At 43.7% G+C, this 21384-nt stretch overlaps 1 protein-coding gene across 2 annotated transcripts in view; it reads left to right on the top strand.

Annotated features, from left to right (window-relative positions):
- slc25a13 (solute carrier family 25 member 13) overlaps positions 1 to 21384 on the top strand; it is a 46688-nt gene that overhangs the window by 17344 nt on the left and 7960 nt on the right. The window contains exons 7-16 of one of the 2 annotated variants that reach the window (XM_030063033.1): positions 1040 to 1178; positions 5380 to 5473; positions 6716 to 6800; positions 8105 to 8144; positions 9541 to 9625; positions 10171 to 10325; positions 10790 to 10948; positions 12947 to 12999; positions 13802 to 13882; positions 18791 to 18931. In XM_030063033.1, the coding sequence (XP_029918893.1) occupies positions 1040 to 1178; positions 5380 to 5473; positions 6716 to 6800; positions 8105 to 8144; positions 9541 to 9625; positions 10171 to 10325; positions 10790 to 10948; positions 12947 to 12999; positions 13802 to 13882; positions 18791 to 18931 (1032 nt within the window). The remainder of the gene's footprint in view (positions 1 to 1039; positions 1179 to 5379; positions 5474 to 6715; positions 6801 to 8104; positions 8145 to 9540; positions 9626 to 10170; positions 10326 to 10789; positions 10949 to 12946; positions 13000 to 13801; positions 13883 to 18790; positions 18932 to 21384) is intronic. The other variant, XM_030063034.1, reaches the window with a different exon arrangement.

Below are 21384 nucleotides of genomic sequence, written 5' to 3'. Positions count from 1 at the left end.
ACATCAAACACACACAAACACCGTAGACACATTAAAGACAATACTGTGGCAGAACACAAACAGTCAAACAGCCGCCTCTAATTTACTCGCCAAACGTGATAAATGATCAACACCACATTCCTTTCACCCAAATAATGTTGTCTTATTCCACTTATTCCACTCTGTATCGCTGTGAAAATCTCTGGATTGAATTTCTTACGGAGATCTATATGCCTATGGGCTCGTCGACAAGAGACATGAACAAGATACAAATGTGTCTCTCTGTTAGGGCAGTCTCACCCAACCCAGAGCTTCCCTCCCTTGTTCCCAACACAGAGAGCTGCTAGCAGCCTTCCTGCATGTGTCTATAAAGCAAACAGTGCCATCTAGTGAAAGGGAAGCTCTTGGATTTTCTTCTCCCTCACCGACCCAGCACTGTGAAGAGCAGCAAAGCCTTGAGTCTCGTCTGATACTCCAACCTAACCCACCCGAAACAGGCAATATCATTAATTTCATGTAACTGAATTTCAAATTTCAAACGGACACCTATACAGTAAAACTGACTCTTCTCCAAGTTTGAGAGCCTGATTTTAAAAAGATGGGATTCTGGTGTACATAAAAGGGGTTGTGGGCAGTCTGGAATGTCCTCTTTAAGAGCCCTCCATCTATTTTTAAGCCTTTACCTTTTTTCTATTTTCTGCTCTGTTACCACTTCCTCCTGCTCATAAAAAGCAGTTAATTAAACTCCTGAGAGTGTTGGTTGTGCGATGGAAAAAGGAGCGGTTTGAAAAAGGTTTACTTCTCCCTGTGGAGTGGTGGTAGAGAGATGTGTTGCTGATTAACCAATGGTTTTGTCAAGATTTCTTCCTTTTTTATCACATTTTTGCTGAAACTCCAATGTGTTTATAAGTTTGTGTGTGTACGCACATAAAGTCATAATCTGCAGATGCATCCCTTAAACATTACTTTAATTTGAATAGTTGAGTGTGGCCGTACGCTTTTGTGTTTGGGATAATTTATGAGATTGTTGCATGTTAATTCCCCCCTCATCCCTCACTAGGTCGCAGGGGGCAGTACGTCTCACCAGGTCAGCTTCTCATACTTCAACGGCTTCAACTCGCTGCTCAACAACATGGAGCTGATCAGAAAGATCTACAGCACGCTGGCTGGCCATCGCCGAGACCTGGAAGTCACCAAAGGTACCTTTAACAATACACACATGCACATAAATCCAAAAGCAGATGATTATATTTATACACATATACTCAAGTGTATACACATCAGACATGGCCCACTCATATGCTAAAATGCACTCTGTTTTAAGTACTATAGGCAGACACACATGCATACATAAACATGCAGACAGGTAGTACACAGGGTCCTCCCCATTCACACACACACACACACACTCAAAAAGAAGTACATTTGCACAGACATACACTCAGACAGGCATTACTAAATGCATTTGTCTCTGGAAAGTGTATTTATGTGTGTCTGTGTGTGTTGAAGGGAATGCAGAAAGGCTTGTTGTCTTCCTCCCCAGTGGCATTTGATTGGACGTGCTGCGTCCGACTCACCACACATGCTGCATATCCACAATCCCTGATGGCGGGTCTCCGGTCACATTGGTGCTGATCCAGGACCAGCCTATAAAGGCCTCTTATATATTTGGTAGTAAAACCCATTATGAATTCTTGAGAAAAACAGACCAAAAGGAAGATTTTTTGATTCGTCACAGAGATGTGTCCCCTTCACATCCTCAGTGGTTGAATATAGTACAGTGGTTAAAACACTGGAAACCATTTGGTGGTCTTTGTTGCTAAGGTTCAGTCCTTGCAGAACAGATATTTTCTATATATATATATTTCTTCCCACAGGCTTGCCTAAGGTGAAATTAGAGGGCTAGATATTTTTTCTTTCTGTCCCCCATGGTTAGTTCATCTAACTCCTTATCTCTCTCACTTGCTTGCTCCACTTGTTTTCTTTCATTCTTTACCTCAATACTTGGCAGGGAGCCTAGCTGTCTTCCCCTATCTCTCTCTCTCTCTTTTTCTGTCTCGTTGTCTTCTCGATTTTCTGTCTCTCACTCTCTTGCTCAATCTTTCTATAAACAGCTATTCTGACTTCTCTCCGCCTGGCCCAGGGCCACTGGTGTTGCCCTGTGATGCTATCTGAAGTCTTTATCGCGGGTGGGAACCACACCAGACCAAGACCAGGGGCCTAAATGTTCCTTAGGCCATTCCCACCTTAGGCACACTGATGCTGGGCCTGGCCCGACCCGACTGACGGTGGCCCAAAGCCAGCTAGACCTCCACAGCCCCCACCCATCCACCCTCCACTCCCTAAGTCATTAAGGCCTCATTGGGCACTATGAGTGCTGAGCTCCACGTCCCACTGACTGGCCCACAAACACAGGCACCCACACATACTGTACACACACACACACACACACACACACACACACACACATTCACACATACCCATATACAAATACACTAATAGAGGAAAGCATGCACTCTTACATACTAATCCTGATTGGTTCCGTATGTGTGGCGAGGCCACTGTTTTGCCTTTGGGACGCCTTTACAGTGTTCAGCGCCTACTCTATGTGCAAGTGTGTGTGTGTGTGTGTGTGTGTGTGTGTGTGGACATGTGTATGTGCATGTAGAAGTGTGTATGAGACCATCACAAAACACATTTTGCAAGTAAGCAGGGCATTGTCCAACCGCATGTCTCTTGTTAGTATTGTATGCATCATGCCTATACATAAGAAATCATGGTGCAATATTATCATGATACCTGGGCCACAATGCAATGATGTCATGATAAAAGTTTTTTTTTGTAATTTAGTGTATTGTGATATTCAGATATGAGTTGAAATCATGCAAGTGCCAAAACTACACCTCAAAATAAGAAGCAGAGAAATACTTAAACTCAAAATGTGTTCTCCTAATTTGTTGAAATTGTACTGAATGTAGAATGAGGTCATTTAATATAGGTTTCATTCATTCTTTTCCTCCTAGTGCTGAGGAAAATTCACTCGGTCAGTGAACTGCTGTGAGCTCAACAAACTGACCACCGGTTGTCAAAGTCGACATACTAACAAACCCTAAAATACTAAGACTATGACCACAGACACAATACTGTTTGTTTTTATAACTGTACTATATTATCCAAATAAGTATTGATTCTTAATGAGTGTATATGGTACTATACTGATATTGCATCATGGAATAAATTATTGCAACATGTTGCTGATTTGCATCTTTACATTGGTTGCTTGTCAGTTTCAGAATTAATTTGCATATTTTCTGGTAATTTACTGGTACTTCACTGGTAATTTATGTTCAAGGCATAGCCAGATCCAGTACCAAGCTACATCAAAAACCTTTTAACCTCACAGCCTGGTGTCTCGGGCGGCTCCCTGTTGGCTCTTCCAAAACGTCGATTCAATCCGAGAGGAGACTGGGACTTTAATGTCAGGGCTTCTAGACTGTCAAATAACCTGCTGTATTTTTTTTTTTCCCCAGTGGTTTTGCAGTTCAGGTATTTTTTTAGTATTTACTCCTTTTGTAAAGCACTTTTAAATAAACATTACTATTAAATATTACTATTCTAACTCTGTCAACAGGCCAACATCAGGTAGTGGTCATGATCAATAGAGCCCTGTTAGTCTGAAGATTGAAGGTTGCAATATGCAGAACTCTGAAATTTCTAGTGGTGAAAACAGTGTAAGATCTTAAGCATCAGCAAGGAAATGCCCATAGTTGTATGCCACTGGGAGAAAATATACTTTTACATCTCAGCTTTTTTTTTTTCATCCTGTTAGTAGACTGGTCAGTTGAATACCTGAGACTGGGCTAGATGAGAGAGATGTGTAAGTGAAGATCCAAACCTTTTATTATAAACCGTTTTGTGCTGATACAGCGGCACAGGCTGGACGGAAGCATCTAGAGACATACACACAGACAACCAGGGGACCAGGGTGTGGACAAAACTATAGGTGACTCTGCCTAGAAAGTTTATTAGACTATAGGTCAGGCCATTTCACAGTCAAGCCGGTAATTGTAAAGTGTGTCTAGAGGTCACTCAGGTGTGTGTGTGTGTGTGTTCGCGCATGTGTGGGTGTGTGGACTACAGGTAGACAGGTTATCAGCAGTGTGATCTGTGATCTCCCCAGACAGTACTGTGTACACGTCTGTGTGTGTGGCTCCTCTGTGTGTGTGTGTGTGTGTGTGTGTCCATTCACTCAAGCATGTGTGAATGTGCTTTCACATACTCATGAGCATACGTGCATGTACACGTGTGAGAGGCTAAGAGAGAGGCTGATGGAGAGAGAGTGCCTCAGCGGTAAGCTGAGCCTCAATGAGGTGAATGGCTCCAGTGTAGGACGACTTTGTCACAACCCCAGCCTGCTGCTCTTTGAATAAAGCAGGTCAAACAATGCTGACTCCTCCACTGTAAGCCGGCCTACAGTCAACCTGTTCATTATTCCACCAACAATAGACCAGGTCTTAAGTTACAGCACAGTGAAACAGCCTCAAAACACTCTTGAAGTCCATAACTCTCCATATTCTCTATATTATGTTTCCATGATGGACTGAACATGCTTTGACACATCTCGCCGGTAAAATGTAAAATGAAAATGTAATGAGTAAAGTCTGTGCTAAAACAGTTCAAAATTGGTAAAGCTCCTTGCATTTTGTGATAATTTATTTTTGTGTGTCTTTCTAATTCTTCCAAATAACTGGCCAAATGTAGATGTTTTTATATCATGCCAAAGGATTTCCAATGCAGCTGTACTGGAGTTTGACCTAAGAATTTTTTTTAGTTACTTAAACATCAACAGTAAATGTCAGATTTTTATGTCAGGGTGTTGCCCTAGATTTTGTGCCAACTTTGCATGAACACTCATAGCAAGCAATCATAGAGGAGAAAATCCATTATAGAGGAGGCAGAGATACTAATTTATCCACTGACCTCCATTATATTAGATGCACCCATATATTAATATAAGCAGATGCATTGGTGTCGTTTGCTGATATCTTTCCTGTCTCTCTCTACTGTCTCTATCAAATAAAGCAGAAATAACCATAGATAGATGAACATAACACAGCCTGTTGTTGTAGGAACATTGAATGTAATGTTAATTAATGTAATAGTTATTATTGTTGGCAGTATCACATGATGCCTTTAATTGATATCAGTATTCAGCTCAATACTACATATAGTGATTTTTCACCTTGTAATATGAGTATACGTTGTTACAAGCCTATTATCTGGGCACAATCTGCAACACTACCTATGTTTATTTAGTACTATTAATATTTATCAGTGCTAAAAAATACATATATATATATATATATTAAAAGCTCTCTCTCTGTCTTTTTCTCTGTGTAGAGGAGTTCATTGTGGCAGCTCAGAGGTTTGGCCAGATCACTCCTATGGAGGTGGACATCCTCTTCCAGCTGGCTGACCTGTCAGAACCACGTGGGTAAGGCACGCACATGCGCACGCGCGTGTGCGCGTGCGCGCGCGCACACACACACACACACACACACACACACACACACACACACACACACACACACACACACACACACACACACACACTGAAGCAGTCAAACACCTATGTGCACTCAGGCAGGTACACACATAAAACTAACATAAAACACACATGCACACACAGAGAAGACCTCTTCTGCACCCTCACACACACACACACACACACACACACACACACACACACACAAAGATGACTGAGTCATCTCTAAGGCCACCTAGAATAGAGACAGATGATTTGTAACTTACAGCAGTATAGATAAATGGCACGTAGCCATTGATCTTGTGCTTCAGTTGTTTCTCCTTTATTCCCCTCAGCCAATCAGGGAGTTTCTCTGGAGTAAGCGTATCCCAGACTTGCCCCCAAAAGTGCACCTTTACCCCTAGGTCCATACCTTAGGGAAACAACCACTTTCTTCCTGCTGAAACTCCTCTGCAAGTGATCAAAAGAACCAGACATGACTACATCAATACCAGAGAATCTCCTTTCAGTCCAAAACCTATCCAAACTCCCATTTATCTGAAAAAAAGGACATTCCAGTCCCCCTTACGATCCATGGTGCACAACAACTGTATGCATCTCACATTCCCTTGCTTCCTTTGCGTCTGCCTTGCGGCCGACCAGTGTACGGGTAATTTCTAACCCCGGCCCGAGACACCACCTGATTATTATTTCTGGGCAACAGGATACTTTAATAGCCCTCTCCAGTCCCCTTGATTGGAGATGCTGGAGATAATTGCTCCAATAGTCAGAGGAGAGAGATGGAGGGGGGGCTTAGCGTTGGGAAATCTGTGAGCGTCATGGAGATGCGGTAGAAAGATTCAGAAATGCAAAGGTTTTACATCCGAAGGTTGAATGTCTTTGTTATATTTGGATGATGGGATAAAAGCATGGGAGTTGTCAGTTCCTTCAGATCAGTTGTCACACCCAATCACAGCGAGCACAAGTCTGAAATTTTGAATTCCACAATATTTTCACACGAAACGATAGCAAAGGATTGAGTGTCTTTGAGCTGTGAGTAATTTCAGACAGAAAGATTGTGCTTGCAAAGGTCACACTTTGAGCCTTGGTGCATGGTTGAAATACTATAAGCCTTTGAGAGTTTTTATGACAGTTGAAAGTTATTTGAAACCTCTGACTCTCTCCTTTCTCTTCTTTCTCTCTCCTCACTAGACGTGTTGGTTTAGTGGACATTGAGAAGATCGCTCCGCTGGAGGAAGGCGCCCTGCCCTACAACTTGGCCGAGGTCCAGAGACAGGTACAGAATATTAAGACTTGTTGATGTCTTTGGTTCCCTCTTCCGCATTGGTACATCTTTTCCATCTCACTATACTCTCTTTGGCTAGATGTCAAAATGCAGTGGGCTAAGATCTATCATTAAGGATGATAGTAGATGATGGTATATCCTGTCCATAGGTAATTAATCCCTGAAAGCAAAACATCAGTTTGATTTGATATTGGCATGACCCTTAAGAATTAATTCTTTTGGAAGTTGTTTGAGAGTTTTTTATACAAGCGGAAGAAAGAGATACAGAAGACACAGATCCAAGTAAGACATCTCAAGTGAAAAATGAAAAGTTGAACCACGTGCGCCCCCAAAATACCAGGCTTTGTTAGCCTGTGCAGTCTCAAAGGTTTACTGAGACCCAGCCATGTCCAAGAAACTTCCCATCACAGACCTGAACTCAGGCAGACTCTACGGAAAGAAAACACCACTAGACGTTGCACTGACATGTGGTTGATGTCTTTAAAAAAGCCATGAAAATCAACCCAAACAGAGCCTCAGACTTAAAGTTTAAAGTAGGGAATAAAAGCTTTGAAGAGGCTTTGCAGCAGCTAAAAGGCTGTATTGAAAAAGAACAACAGAGTGAGGGATGTATGGACAAGCGAACAGATGGGCAGGAGGCTGGGTTTTTTTGGGCTGTTTGGTCAGAGTTGCGTTGCCTGGTGGGTTCCAGCACTACAGTGAGGCCTTGGCCAGGCCATATTGGAGCAGGCTAGGGCCAAAGGGGAGCAAGCAAAGGGGCCCAGCGCTGCACAGACGCCAGTCCCACCACAATGAGCCACTTTAGGCCCTTGTGGTTTGGCCTCACGGGCTGGCCGCCAGCTAGCTGGAACTCTCTCTCCTCATCTCTTACTAGTTCTCTCTATTTCTCTCTCATTTTCTTGATCTACTTCTCTCTGTCTCGCTCTCTCTCCCACTCACATTTCTCTACATCTTTAGCCTGTTTTCCTTTTCCCTCACTTGCTAGCTCCCTTTCTTTTGTTAGTTTGTTAACTCATTCTCAAATACATAAATCTCTAACATTTAAGAGTTAGTTAGCCCCAAACCTCACCGGTTCTTAGACAGAGACGAGATGATGTCGAAGAAGAGATGTAGATGGGAGCTGGGAGAGGGAAGTTCCTTTAGTGGTGAAGATGGATTGTGGAGGGGGTTGGGAGTCACCTCTGACAGGTGGACCTGTTGTAGAGATTCTCATCCCCCCTCAGACACATTCACACACACACACACACACACACACACACGCACATACTCACACACTCCAACCCCCCTCTCCCCAGGGACGGCACGCTGGGCGGGGCAGACCAGACAAGGCAACAGGTACCTCTGGTGGAGGGAGGCGGTGTGGCTAATGTTACTGTGTGGCTAATGCTGGCTACTAACACCCCTCTGCTCTCTGCTCAGTGTGCTGATGATCACAAGGGTGCACTCTGAGCACTTTGATTCCAGCTTTACTTGACAAATGATGTTCTAGGCCTGTCTAGCACTCATTTCAGAAGAGGATGATTAACTTACACAGGCAGATTTCTGTGGCGAAGTAAACCCAGGGGCAAATAGGAACCAAAGTGAACAATGAACAACTGTAGTGAAATGAAATATTATCAAATGTGTCAACAGTTCATCTATTCAGCTTTGTAAACCTTAATTATCAATTTGACATGGGTGATGCTTTTTATCTATGCATTTGAAAGAAGTAATTGTGTTCAGTTTAAAAGGAAATTGTGTTTACTTGGGTGCTAATTTAATCCCATATATTTACTTGCCCAGAAATAATCTATTACTTATTGCCTAAATTTCATTAAAATATTTTTTAATAATACTCAGCACAGTATTATATATTTTTAAAATATAATATTTGATAGAAATCAGAAAGGCTATCAACATTATAATGGTAAAAATAAAGTAATTGCACAAATTTTTTTTATTGTTCTTGTATCAGCAAATCTGCCAGCAGGGAATCACCCAAAGAGTTAACTGATCTGGTGGGAAAGAGTGTGTGTGTCTTGCGCAAGCAGTCCCATGACTCAAGTTTGCCTCAAAACCTCCGTAAGAGTGATGCCCTGAAGACATATACCGTATTTCATGTGAAATATAATGCACTACTTGTGCTGTAGATGTAAATAAATGTAATACAGCGTCTGGTCTCAAGACTCACCAGTTAATGGTTGAATGTACCACCAGACTACATGTACTGAAGATTGTTTCTATTTCAACAATGCTTTTTATCTTAATATTTCAGAAAATTATAGCAGAATCAATTTTGTTTTTGCTTATGGTATTAAAATATTAACTCATTTGATACATTGTTGCCTATCGTTCATAATAAAAAATCATGAGCTAAGGCCAATCTAGCTTATACTTTATGACATCCTGAAATGACCATCACACAATAATGTGCATCATTTATAATCATGACTGGCTACCACACACTGTACTTTGGATGTGATGGATGATTAATTAAATGCATGTCATTTAGCTTGCAGATCTGTGGAACTGAATGTGCGGCATGCAAAGATTTCTGGGAAACATTATTTGAAGTGGATGTGGATGGAGTTTGAGAAATCAGTCAAATCAAAACTGTCTGAAACTGTGGTCTGTCTGATGTCATGTCTTTCTCCAAATGCTCCGCCTGATTGTCTGTGTTTGTTTGCAACACTCAACACTTTTTTTTCCCCTCCCTGATTTCATTATTCTCTCTCTTTTCCTCTCTGAGCAGCAATCGGGCAGCGATGCCTCCCGCCCCATCCTCATCCAGGTGGCAGAGTCGGCCTACAGGTTCACCCTTGGCTCGGTGGCAGGGGGTAAGAGTCATGCCCCATTGGCTCCCTACATACCTTCATCCCATCTATCCGCCTGCTCACCCCCCCCCCCGTCCCACCCTCCGCTGTCCTCATAAGAAAAGGGTGAGAGAGAGAGGACAATGGCCCCTCTATTGCCCTTTCCCTTGCTTACATGAGGAACGGTCGCTCCCCTGCTTAAAAAGAAGTGCTCCCTGTCTTTCTTGTTCTCGCTCATTCTCTCTCCCTCCTTCCCTCTCTGTCATCCTCCTGCTGTCTCGCTCTGGCCTGTCCCTCGCCTCTCTGCGTGCCATGGGAAAACCCTCTTGTGTGGATTCTTTTGTACCTGTGTGAGTGATCAGAAGAGGGAGAGTGGGGGAAGGGGGTTGAGGGGTGGTGCTTAGGCCTTGTGTTTGGCTCCAGACTCCCTCCTGTTTTCCTCCTCCTCCCTTCCTCCCTCCCTCGATCCCAAAGGAGACAGCTTAATAGGAGGTACAGGTCTTGTGGCCAGGCCGTCCCTTCTTCTCTCTCAGTCTTTCTCTCTAATTAAGTCTGTCGCCTTGGGTCAGTTTTCTTTGTATGTGTCCGTCCTACGGGCTGAGTCGTGAGATGAGGCCGAGGCGACGGGCGACGTCTTCCTCAACACTGACCCCACAGTACTTTCCCCTTTCCTCTTTTTCCTGCTCTTCTCCTCAATCTCCATCTCCAGTCACACCTTGCTCAGGTCATTCCTAACAGTTTGAAAGACAGTATGTTCAAAACTAAAATAAATGTGGTATAATGTCTTTATCATCATTACATTGTCTAGAGATCTATCTTGGATGCTAAAGAGACTCACTTGGATTATCTTTAATAATAATGGAAATCATATTAACAGCAGTTTTATTTGTATAACCCTTTTAAAAATTGAAAAAGTAAAAAAGTAGATCGAGTGCTTTCCAATTAAAACAAACAGAAGACCCAGAAACAAAAATCCCCTTGAAATGAGGGCAAAAACAAAGATGTTGCCACATGTTTAAATGTGGATACACACTTGGCTTAAGGTAAGAGGAGGCGGAGGGTGGTAGGATTATACCAAAAAATCAATAATGTGGAAATATAAGGTGAAATGAAGAAAAAAATACTCCCGTAACATCTGATAAACACCCAAACAAGTTTGTGTAACAGTTTTTTGACTCCCTCTGCTAGCTGTGGGTGCCACAGCGGTGTACCCCATCGACCTGGTGAAGACGCGCATGCAGAACCAGAGGACTAGCGGCTCCCTAGTGGGAGAGCTCATGTACAAGAACAGCTTTGACTGCTTCAAGAAGGTAGTGCGCTACGAGGGCTTCTTCGGCCTCTACCGAGGTATGTATACACAAACACATGCATACAAATACATGCTTGCATGTGTAATTACAGTACCATGAAATAAAATACCAAACCAAAACCAAATAAAGTACCATCCTTGAAGTATCCATTGAACATGTATAGCTGCAGCAGCTACTGTGGCTTTCTTGCTTATGTTATACAGTTGAACCAAATGCTGCATCATAATAGGCATCATCATAATACAGAATGTCTGGTTACACCAGAATTGTTCGAGTCATTCTTCTTAGAGGAAAGAGGAACAGTAAACAGCAGTATTGCCAGCATCATGATGGCTGCAATGGTCATAGAGACTGCCCCAGATCAACGCACAGATGTAGGTTTAGCATACAAGGTCAAACTTAAAAAGAAATGGGCCAGCCTCAAGCTGACCCAACTTTGAGAAAAAAAAAAAAAAAAACTCATTGCCACACGACAGGTTTAGAAAAAAAAGGGTGAGATGAGGGGGGAGAGAAGAAAGCAGAGGAGAGTAGCCGGGACAAGAAGAGCAGGGAAGGCAGAGGAGATGATAAGAGAGGAGAAGAAAAGTGAGCGGTGGACAGGAGGGCGATGTGAGTTCACCTCTCTGTTGACCTGCCTCCTTTGAAGTGATTACTGGCTGGCTGGGGACTTTCAGAGCAGGTCAATGCACATCACACGCAAGGCCACATACCTTTAGGCCTGTGTCAGAGCACGGTGATGTCGCACCAACCCTGCCAGTCTGGATTCACACACAAACACACACACACATACATACACACACAATAAGTAGACATGCAAACATGCAAGGATGCACACACAAATGCAAGTACACACATGCACACATCCCTAATAACTACCTGCCCTCTTTTTAAGCATGGGGGTCAATTTGTGTGTGTAGGGGAGTGTGTGTCTCTGTTTTTGGATTGGAATCGGGGTGCGGTCTGAAAAGGATCGAAAAAACAAATGAAGCCCCTTGGAATTGGGGCGGGCCCTTTTGGAAATCCCATGATTTTGATTGACAGCACTGGGCTCCCCTGAGGAAACCTGAATGCTTGAGTTTCTGTGTGAAACACAAAGGCCATAAAGAGTGGAATGGCTTTACAGACAGACAGACTGACATAGAGACAGACAGGCCTGGCTCCAGATAGATAGACAGACAAGAAGTCTGACAGCCAGACTGTAGTTATGTAATATAAGTCGAAAGTGCCTTGCCCGGAAACCTTGGAAGAATTGGCAAAGGGAAGAAATCAGCAGTGCAAAATTGGCAAAATGATTTCTTTTGAATGATGCAGGGATCTCATAAACAAAATACTACAAGACAAACAATGAACATCTTTCCAAGATTTTTTTATGTGGGGATTTTGTCAAAATAAATTACTCGCATTTTCCCACTTTTTTATGTGTCTTTGACTCTGGAAAGTGCATGCAAGCACTTTGGAAAAAAAAAAAAAACACTCTTTTTGTTTGTTATGAGGTCCAGACAGGTTCTTTAGCCAAGTTATGGATCCAGTTGTGTGTGTTGTGTGTCCGGCTAATGATGTGTGTGTGGCCTTGCTACAGATTCACTATAATGATTAAGTCTGGAACTTTGGGGAAATGTGTGTGTGTGTCAGTGCTTGTTGGCCTTGTGGGTAGGGGGCCAAGTTTCACTGCACTCTGTTGTGATTATTTTGTTTATTTTTATCCGGCCCTGGGTTGTAATTGAGGGCTGTGTAAACTTTTGGTTGGTGTGTTTTATACTCTGCTCTTTTTTCCTATTCTGGGAAACCGTTTCCTTCTCTTCTCTCTCTCTTCTCTTCCCCTCTCTCTCTCTCTTGTTGTTACTCTGATGTCCCCACACTCCACATCAATAGAGTTCATTAGTGTTTGGGGGATCACCGAGGGTCGGACGCATGCAGCGGGGAGCCACGCTTCATGTGGAGTGTGTGGAAGTGCCGTGTGTGTGTATGTGTGTGAGTGAGTGGGGGGGACCGCAGCACTCTCTTGTCTAATCATCTCGTCGTTTCCTAATGATAGGTCTGGTACCACAGCTACTGGGTGTGGCGCCCGAGAAAGCCATAAAGCTCACAGTAAGTCACAGCCTTAGCTTGCACACGCACATAGATACACGGGGTTCTACTGTTGTTAAATCTTCTGTATGATTTGATTTTATGTCATACACACGTAAAAACACACTTGGATGTGAATAATGAACACAAAACATTACACTCAGTTGGAAGGACGCAGCCACCAGTCACCATTCCTCCAGCGTTCTCCCATCTTAACTTTCCATCAGGCCTTATGATGAAAAGCACAAAGCCCCTTAATGGATGTGGTATTCTCAATGGCTTACAACACAAGCGAGCACTGCAGCTGCCTTTACAACAGACTGTACGCCAATATTTGAAAATGAATGCATAATTAAATCATGTTAATGCCAGTGATCTGTGTGAAAAACTGTACATCAGTGAACTCCAGTTGTGAATTAAGATACGGTGTCCCTCAAAAAAGATACGCATTGTAAAGTCTAATATTCATTTGTACTTTTTCTAGTGTGTATCAATGTGATGCTCTACCATACCTATCAGCTGTAAAAATGTTGGCATAATGTCATTTTGAAGAATTAAAAGGTGGGTTAACAAAATTCAAGCATTTGAGGCGCATTTAAAGATGTGCTATGCAAAAATACCAAGTTCCAAGGGTCGATTGAATGAGGACCCCATCTGATAAAAATACGGAAAAAACACGTCCATTGGTCTGATGAAATTATAGCCTTTTTGGTCAGTTGAGTCTAAAGGGGCTTCACTTCAACTGAACCTAGGCTCATTTTGCATATCGCACCTTAGCCACTATACCAATGTATGATTGTGTGTAAAATTTGTGTATCTCCAGGTGAACGACTTTGTGCGAGGGAAGACCAGACAGAAAGACGGCACCGTCCCTCTGGCTGCTGAGATTTTGGCTGGTGGTTGTGTAAGTGGATGTGTCTCAATCCTGCTATTACTATTGATTCTTAATGACTTCTGCCCTAACGTGTATTACCAGACATATTCATTGCAAAGACCCTCAAATAGATGCACATTTACACGGCACGTCACAGTCAATTCGGTTTTATTTTGGTGCACTAAAACATTTTGCCTGAGCTGAAATGAGCCAGATTTGAGTATTTAACAAAATTTTATAGACATCAAACCATCCAGCTGCCCCTCTCTGGTCTTCAAAGTGCTAAAACGATGCAGTACTGTACACAGACGGCATATACAGTGCAGAGGCTGCATACCGTCTCTAACTATGTTTACCTGTTTTCTGAGGGCCGCCCCTGTGACAGTTGAACAGACGGGCGTGGAGTGTGTGATCTGTTTTGAGGCAGGCAGCCGCTGTTTATTGATGGAACGTGCAAAGATCACACATGAAAGGAGGGAGTGAACACACACACACACTACCTGGACAGACACATTCAAGAATATGTGCATGTATGACCAAAAGAAGAGTGTACAGGTGCACGCTTGCAGGCACACACACACACACAGAGGAGACGGAGACTGACAGGGGCTGCTACCTGAGACACCCTACTTCCCTCCCATCCGTTACCTGCTCCCCTCCCATCCTGGGTTTTGATCACTGACCTGTCACAGACTACTCCTCTCACACACACACACACACACACACACACACTGTGTGTCCAGGCCCAGCAGCTTCAGCCGAACTAAATGAAAGAAGGTCTTTCACTCCAGCCTTCTTTTGATGCTGATCACTAAAGCAGAGTATTTCAGAATACACAAGTCATTATGGGTTTGGCCCTACTCAGGCACACACAATTGACCTTACTGGCTTTAAGGATTTTTCTGAGACATTCTTGGCTGTAAATCCACTGTCAAATTGTTTTTATGCATAGTGGGAAAGTTTAAATCAAAGCGTTTAAGTGAGAGAGAACAAAATTGTGCGCACTATTAGATAGCAATAATGTGGATTTGTGAAAAAGAGACGGAGCTGTGTAAAGAAATTATGAAACGTAAGCCCACTCCAGAGCAAACAGTATACTACACTGTACCGGGTGTCAAAAATAATGGCGGTGTTTTTTTTTTATACAGCCCGTATGTAGTCCTTAAAGCAGTGAGTGATGTATATACAGGGAGAGGAGTGGATGAATGTAGAGGAGAGGAGTGTGGATGGATGGATTTTTCCTCTTTTCCTCCATGAGCCGTCGTGACAGCTCCTTTCATCCTGGCTAAGGCCCCGGTGTTAGTGCTGGCACTGCACTCTGCCTGCCGCTTTATCGCGCACACACACACACACACACACACACACAAGTCAAACCCTCCTGAACCCTGTTTTAGTGAGTCTACAACCACACCACATGAAATCTGTTTATATCATTTGGTAGCTGTGAAAGTGTTGGTTTGGACCACAGCGACGGTTTCAGATCCACAGCCTGTAAAGCATAAGAAAGAGAGAGAGAAAGACACAGGGGGGGGAGTAATGGTTTGTGAGTTCTTCAGTCCTAAACTTAGCATCTCTCTGTCCCTCAAACACCTTTAAGTCAAAGCAGCATCTGTCCCTCGTCCTCTCACACTTCCTTTTTGCCTCATTGCTCTTTGGGCTCTTCTCATCTCCTCTGCTCTCTGCTTCCTTTTAAATCCTCCTTTCCTCCTCTGTCCTCTTTAATCCTCTGCTCTTCTCTTCTCCCTGTTCCTCTCCTCTCTTTCTCCTCCTCTCTCCTCTCCACCACCTCCTCCTCCCCTTGCTCTCTGCTCTCTCTGTAAAGCCGTGGCTCAGCAGCACTAAGCTCCAGTGTGGGTTGCCAGGTCCTAATGATTATTTGGTAAGAACGGCATGCTCCGTTGACTGAGCTGGCTGGATGCTTATCTGGCAGTTACTGGTCTGCATTTTAGGACTTAAGTTACACAAAATACTCACTGGGTCATTGCTGAGAGGAGCGGAGTAGAGGGAGCAGAGAGAGAGAGGGGAGAGTTGAAATACAGGAACGCTTTGTTCGTTTTCACAAGCAATTATTCAGTGTAAATCTCACGCAATTTTCATGGTTGATTTTTAAGCCTTTGTAATGGCCTTCTTATTCAAGCCCGCCACGGATTGTGAAAACATTTATCGGAGAATTTAGTGCACACACCCTCAGTCCCGTACATGTGGCGTAATCGCCGTTTAAGCTTTCTCTAAGTACTAATGAAAGTGTGAATGGCTATTAATGGAGGGTGGCTAATGTTTTCAGTTGGCACTAATGTGTCGTTTGGCATTGAGATAAGTAAACTGTTGGCGAATATGTGTGCGTGTGTTGGCCCTCGAACTCTTAAGAAGCTCTTTCTGAAACACACACACACACTCCTGCTCAGGCAGGGCGCGGCGGAGCGTTGATAAGGTGCTGACTTCCCAGGTTTCTCAGGATCACCTTGCCTTGTAATTACCTGGGAATCATCAGAGAGCCGCCGACGCTGTCACTCTGTAATCACAACCCTCAACCTCTCTGCCTCTACCTCTGACATTCCCTCACTTCTCTTGTTTTGACTACTTCTTTCTCTGTTTCTCTCTCCCCGTTGTTCTCTCTCATTATCTCACTCTGCTTATTTGTCTGCTTCTTTCCTCTGTTCATCTGTCTCTTTCTTTCTTTCTCTCTCTCTCTCTCTCTCTCTCTTTCCGTCCTGAGTTGTCGAAAGTTCAGGAAGATTGTCCAAAGTTAAGTAGGAATGTACTGGAATAGTGTGTGGGAGGCGTTTCAGACAGACGTAAGTGCACAAAAAGCTCTCCTGCATTATAGCTGACACTGCCCCTCCTCCTCTCTCATGTTGTCACCGCTAATTGTCAGCTCATCTCTCCGAACCATGTTGTTGTTTACTCTCCCTGACCATCTCCACTCTCATTAGTCTCCAATTGAAGCAGCCAACACTGCTAGGAGTAGGAGCCAATAGCCTCTTAATGCTCTCACTATTAGCCAGCATGTAATCAACTAGGTTGTTTCAATAAAACTAGTCATAAAGAGTTAGCTGTGAGCTACAGCAGCTTTGGACCAGCAGCCCTCCTGCTATTCACAGCCTCTAGTTTGGTCTGGAAGGGAAGCTGTCGCCCACTCTGCTCCATTTTCTTTAAAAAGCGGCAGCACACACCTTCAATGAGATGATTATGATCTCCCTCCTCCCTCTCTTTTCTTGGGCAAAATATGGTAACGCTTAAAATTGAGGGACTCTTTTAGCAAAAATGCCCATATTGCAGATTGGAGCTTGATGCCTTCCCGTAAGGCAAGAGGCGACAAGCACAATCCATCATTCATAACGAAACGAGTGAAAGAGGAAAAAAAAAATGAGAGAAACAACAACAAACAGACCAGGCCTATTTAAGACGGGAATGGTGCCATGGCAACCGATTGCTATCTAATTGCGATGTGCCGCCCTTCTGCGTTTAGCTACAGTAACCACTGGCAACCGTGGAAAGAGAGAGACAGTATTAAAGAAGATGAGGGAGATCGCTTGATAGGAGGTCAAAGCAAGAAGAGACAGTGACGGAAAGAGACAATGCTGCAAAAGAGGGCAGAGGAAAGATGGAGAGAGAAACAATTAAAGAAGAAAGAACATACAAGACACAGAAGTCTCAGAATGGCGGTCTGCCAATCAGACAAAGCCCAATTTCCAAAAACTATCTTCCAACACTGTAACCATCCCTCAGTGCCAGGCAGCATTCTGGAAGTGCTGTCAAGTTTCATGACTAGACACAGTTAACCATTTGTCTTGCTTCAGCCAACCCTAATACATGAAAGGCAAGCCAACCAGTCTGGACTTGCTGTGGTGTTTTTAGCCTCCCCTCGTAAGTACAACTTTGGAAAGTGGTGTGAAGTGTGAGGTTAGGTAGAGAGGCAGAGCCCCCGCGGGGTCTGGGAGGCAAAGACAAACAGCTGACAGACCTGACTGCATCAGCTGGATTTCCCGGTAGTCTCCCGTACTCTCCTCCTCTCCACATGTTTGTTTTGCAGCTGGTTGCTGAGACTGCACTGTTGTCAAATTACGTCACTTGTGGCAGTTGTGCACCATTAGCCGGGTCAAAAAAAATATTGCCATTGTTGACTTTGTGTTAAAATAGTAGTTTAGGGTGGATGGTGTAAATTGCACAGCCTTAGATTCAGGGTCTGCACATTCTGTCATCGTGGTTAACGCAAGAATTCATTTACGTTAAACGGTGAAAGGTTTGCAGGGCACTGTCGATTTTGGGCAGTGGACAGAGCGCGTATGGGCTGCAAACAGGCAATGAATCCAGCCTGTCCACTGGCACATCATGGTAAATGCTTCGAACACACTTAAATAAAGTGACATCATAGGAAAATCCCCACGCCGCCACAGCTGACAGGCATGAGGACCTTTTCTAATCGAATCTGTGCATGTTCCATCAATTCCACAATATTTTTTTTGTTTGCTTGCAGACAAGTTTCTTAATTACAAAAGTACAAAAAATTAAGCAACATTTTGTGAATGATGCCCACTGTATCCCAAACAGATACTTAGGAGGGGGACCAATCTCACTACTACTAGCTGACAAAGAAGTGATTGGTCCAAGTGCTTTAATTAAGAAGCACTGTGGTAATAGTTTCTTTGATTTGTTACCTTGAATTTGAGAAGGGGATCCCCTTCTACCATCCTTTAAAACCCAAATAAAACACATTTCAGTGTTGTCCATTACACTCTAAAACAACCAAATGACAAAGTTAAGACAAACAAACAGCAGATCAAACGGAGTTAAACCACCAGTGCACTCATTACCCTAGGCATGTTTACAGGTTGCAGGTTTATTCTTATGTGTGGCAGGCAGCATTTGTGTGTAATTTAAATATTATCTCAATTTCTTTTTTTTTTTTTCTTTTTTTTTACTTGTGTGCTCCTGCAGGCTGGTGGCTCTCAGGTGATCTTCACCAACCCTCTGGAGATAGTGAAGATCCGTCTGCAGGTGGCAGGAGAGATCACCACGGGGCCCCGGGTCAGCGCCCTGTCTGTCATTAGGGACCTGGGCTTCTTCGGACTCTACAAGGTGGGCAGACCGTTGAGGAGGTTGTGATGTAGATGTCGTTTCCATCGTCACACATGATCCACCTGGACACTAATATTCCAGACACATTGTGCCCCCAGATGCATTGCTTATTGATGAGATGCAAAATCCCTGCTGTCACATCGACCGGTTCCATCAAGATGCCAGCCTCTTGGATTTTGTCCTCTTGCTCTAACCCACCTGCACCCAGCCTTTACTCTGCCACCTGTTCCTGCCCCAACTCTTTCTCATGCACATAGCCCTTTCAGGTCTATCACAGAAGTGACACGACTGAATGGGCAGAAGTGATCAGTGCAGACTGTGCAGTGGTTAGGAGATTCACACTGAAACAATCAGCTGATGCTTCTGAATAGCCTAATGAAATGTGCTTAGAGCAGCTGCATAATCAGACCACCAGGATGAATAGGTGAGAGGATTCAGCTGGTGAGATGGCTCAGCTGATGCAGGTAGCGCGTGGGCCGATGGCAGAACACCTGGGAAGTCTACAACTGCAGTCACAGGATTACCAACTGAAAATGAAAATTATATACTGAATGTCTTTAAGCCAGTGGTCCAGTTTTATGGGAAGATCAGTGGCTGCAATGTATGTGTGTTGACATCAAATGAGATTTGTCAATATTGCTTACATAGTCAAACCATGGCCAAAGGTATGATATCCATTCCATTGTATTTTCATCAGCCACCCAACTTCACAACAATCCATTATTTTTCATTACAATTATGACTAAATCATATGTGATTTTTCAATTAACTACCAACCCACATCAGCCATCATTTAAATCAACATTTCCATGTGGTCTTCTATTCAAGAACAAGAAAAGGCACAATTTATGCTAAAAGCTGTATTTAACCCTAATTGCCATAATTGGCATTTTTCAATGGCGCAGGGCTAAAAATTACAGTGCAGTGTTTGAAGATATTAGGATTCTGCGATATTATGCACCCCACACATTGTAAAGCAAGCGTGAAAGATTGCAGTGTCATATTATTGGCTGATATAGCAATATTGTTGTGTCAGAGTTTTGTTTTTTTTTTCTATATTTTGCTTTGGTATCGTCCTTTAACACATCATCTTGTTCTCTGCCAATGCAGAGACTGACAGTGAGGGGTCCAATATTTCTCTCTCTCTCTCTCTCTCTCTCGCTCTCTCTCTCCCTCTCACACACGCACACACACACAGCATTCAGTGTTTTTTAAGATACTACCAGTATGTTTTGTATGTTTACCCCAGGCCTCTAGACAGAAGCGCAGCAGGAATGAATGAACTAGCTGTGGCTACGTCTAATATTAGCAGCTCAACTGGCTAGACAGGGACTCTGGCCCTCAGGGTTAAACCGAGCATGTCCAATTTAAATGACATCAATAAGCCCTAATGGAGCTTGATAGGAGATATTCTGCTTCAACTGTAAACACAATCAACTGAGAAAATGACAATTTTAATACCTGCAATTGTATTAATTTGCCTCATCTTATTTAAATGCGTGCATCCTCACTCACTTGTGCTGACATGAGTGTGTCTGTGTGTTGTCAAATTAGTCAGCTGTTTTCTGTGAAGACCTGTTTTTAGTCCTGCATGATTTAGATTTGGATAGGAAACCCATTCTTTACCATAATTGAGCCAATCACTTTATGTTAGTTGTGTGTATCGGCGTGCCGGCTCACACGCTGAGTGTCCCCGTGTGTCTGCTGCTCTGACCAGCTCTCAGGGTAGACGAGGCACTTGCATGTAAATTTTGGGCTCTGTTAACAAGACTGTTAAAGAATGCTGAATGTGGTGCCTCATCTTGTCTCTGTCTGCCTGCCTACCTGTCTACCTGTTCCTGTTTGTGTGTGTGGGTGTGTGTGTGTGAGAGAGAGAGAGGGAGAGAGAGAGAGAGAGAGAGAGAGAGAGTGCATCTGTGTGTACACGCTCCTAGTAATTTACCTGTCTGTGTTAGTGTGTGTACACATAGCTACTGTGTGTCTACTGTACGTCTGTGGGAATGCTGCCTCACCCGTTTGTGTGTGTGTTTGGGAGTGTGTGCACGCTGCATGTTTGCGTGCACACTTTAGTGTTCGTCTCCCTCTTGCTATGCAGAGAGCGGAGACAATGTGCATTGAGAAAGAAGTAGCGGTGTTGGCGGTGGTGGAGGGGAGGTGGGGAGGAGACGAGCTCCAGCCTGCGAGCCCCAGACGGGCTGGCTCCGGAGGGGCTGCGCCCAGGCACAGAGCTGCCTTTGTCAGGGTAATTATCCTGACGCTCACCCTCCACTGGTGGAGCTACCGGTTGGTATGGTGGCTAACGCTCTAGCGCCACCAATCATCACTGGAGGAAAGCTGTCACTGTGGGAATATGTACCCAGATGACGTTCCATATACATCAGGTCATTGTAGTTAGAGTTCTTGTGTGCAGAAAGAAGGCCGACACATATATGCGTGTTGTGTTGTGCTTTTTT

Source organism: Myripristis murdjan, chromosome 11 (genome assembly GCF_902150065.1).
Source record: "Myripristis murdjan chromosome 11, fMyrMur1.1, whole genome shotgun sequence".
Lineage (NCBI taxonomy): Eukaryota > Metazoa > Chordata > Actinopteri > Holocentriformes > Holocentridae > Myripristis > Myripristis murdjan.
Note: the sequence above shows the minus strand (reverse complement) of the source record. Positions and strands in the feature narration are given on the sequence as shown.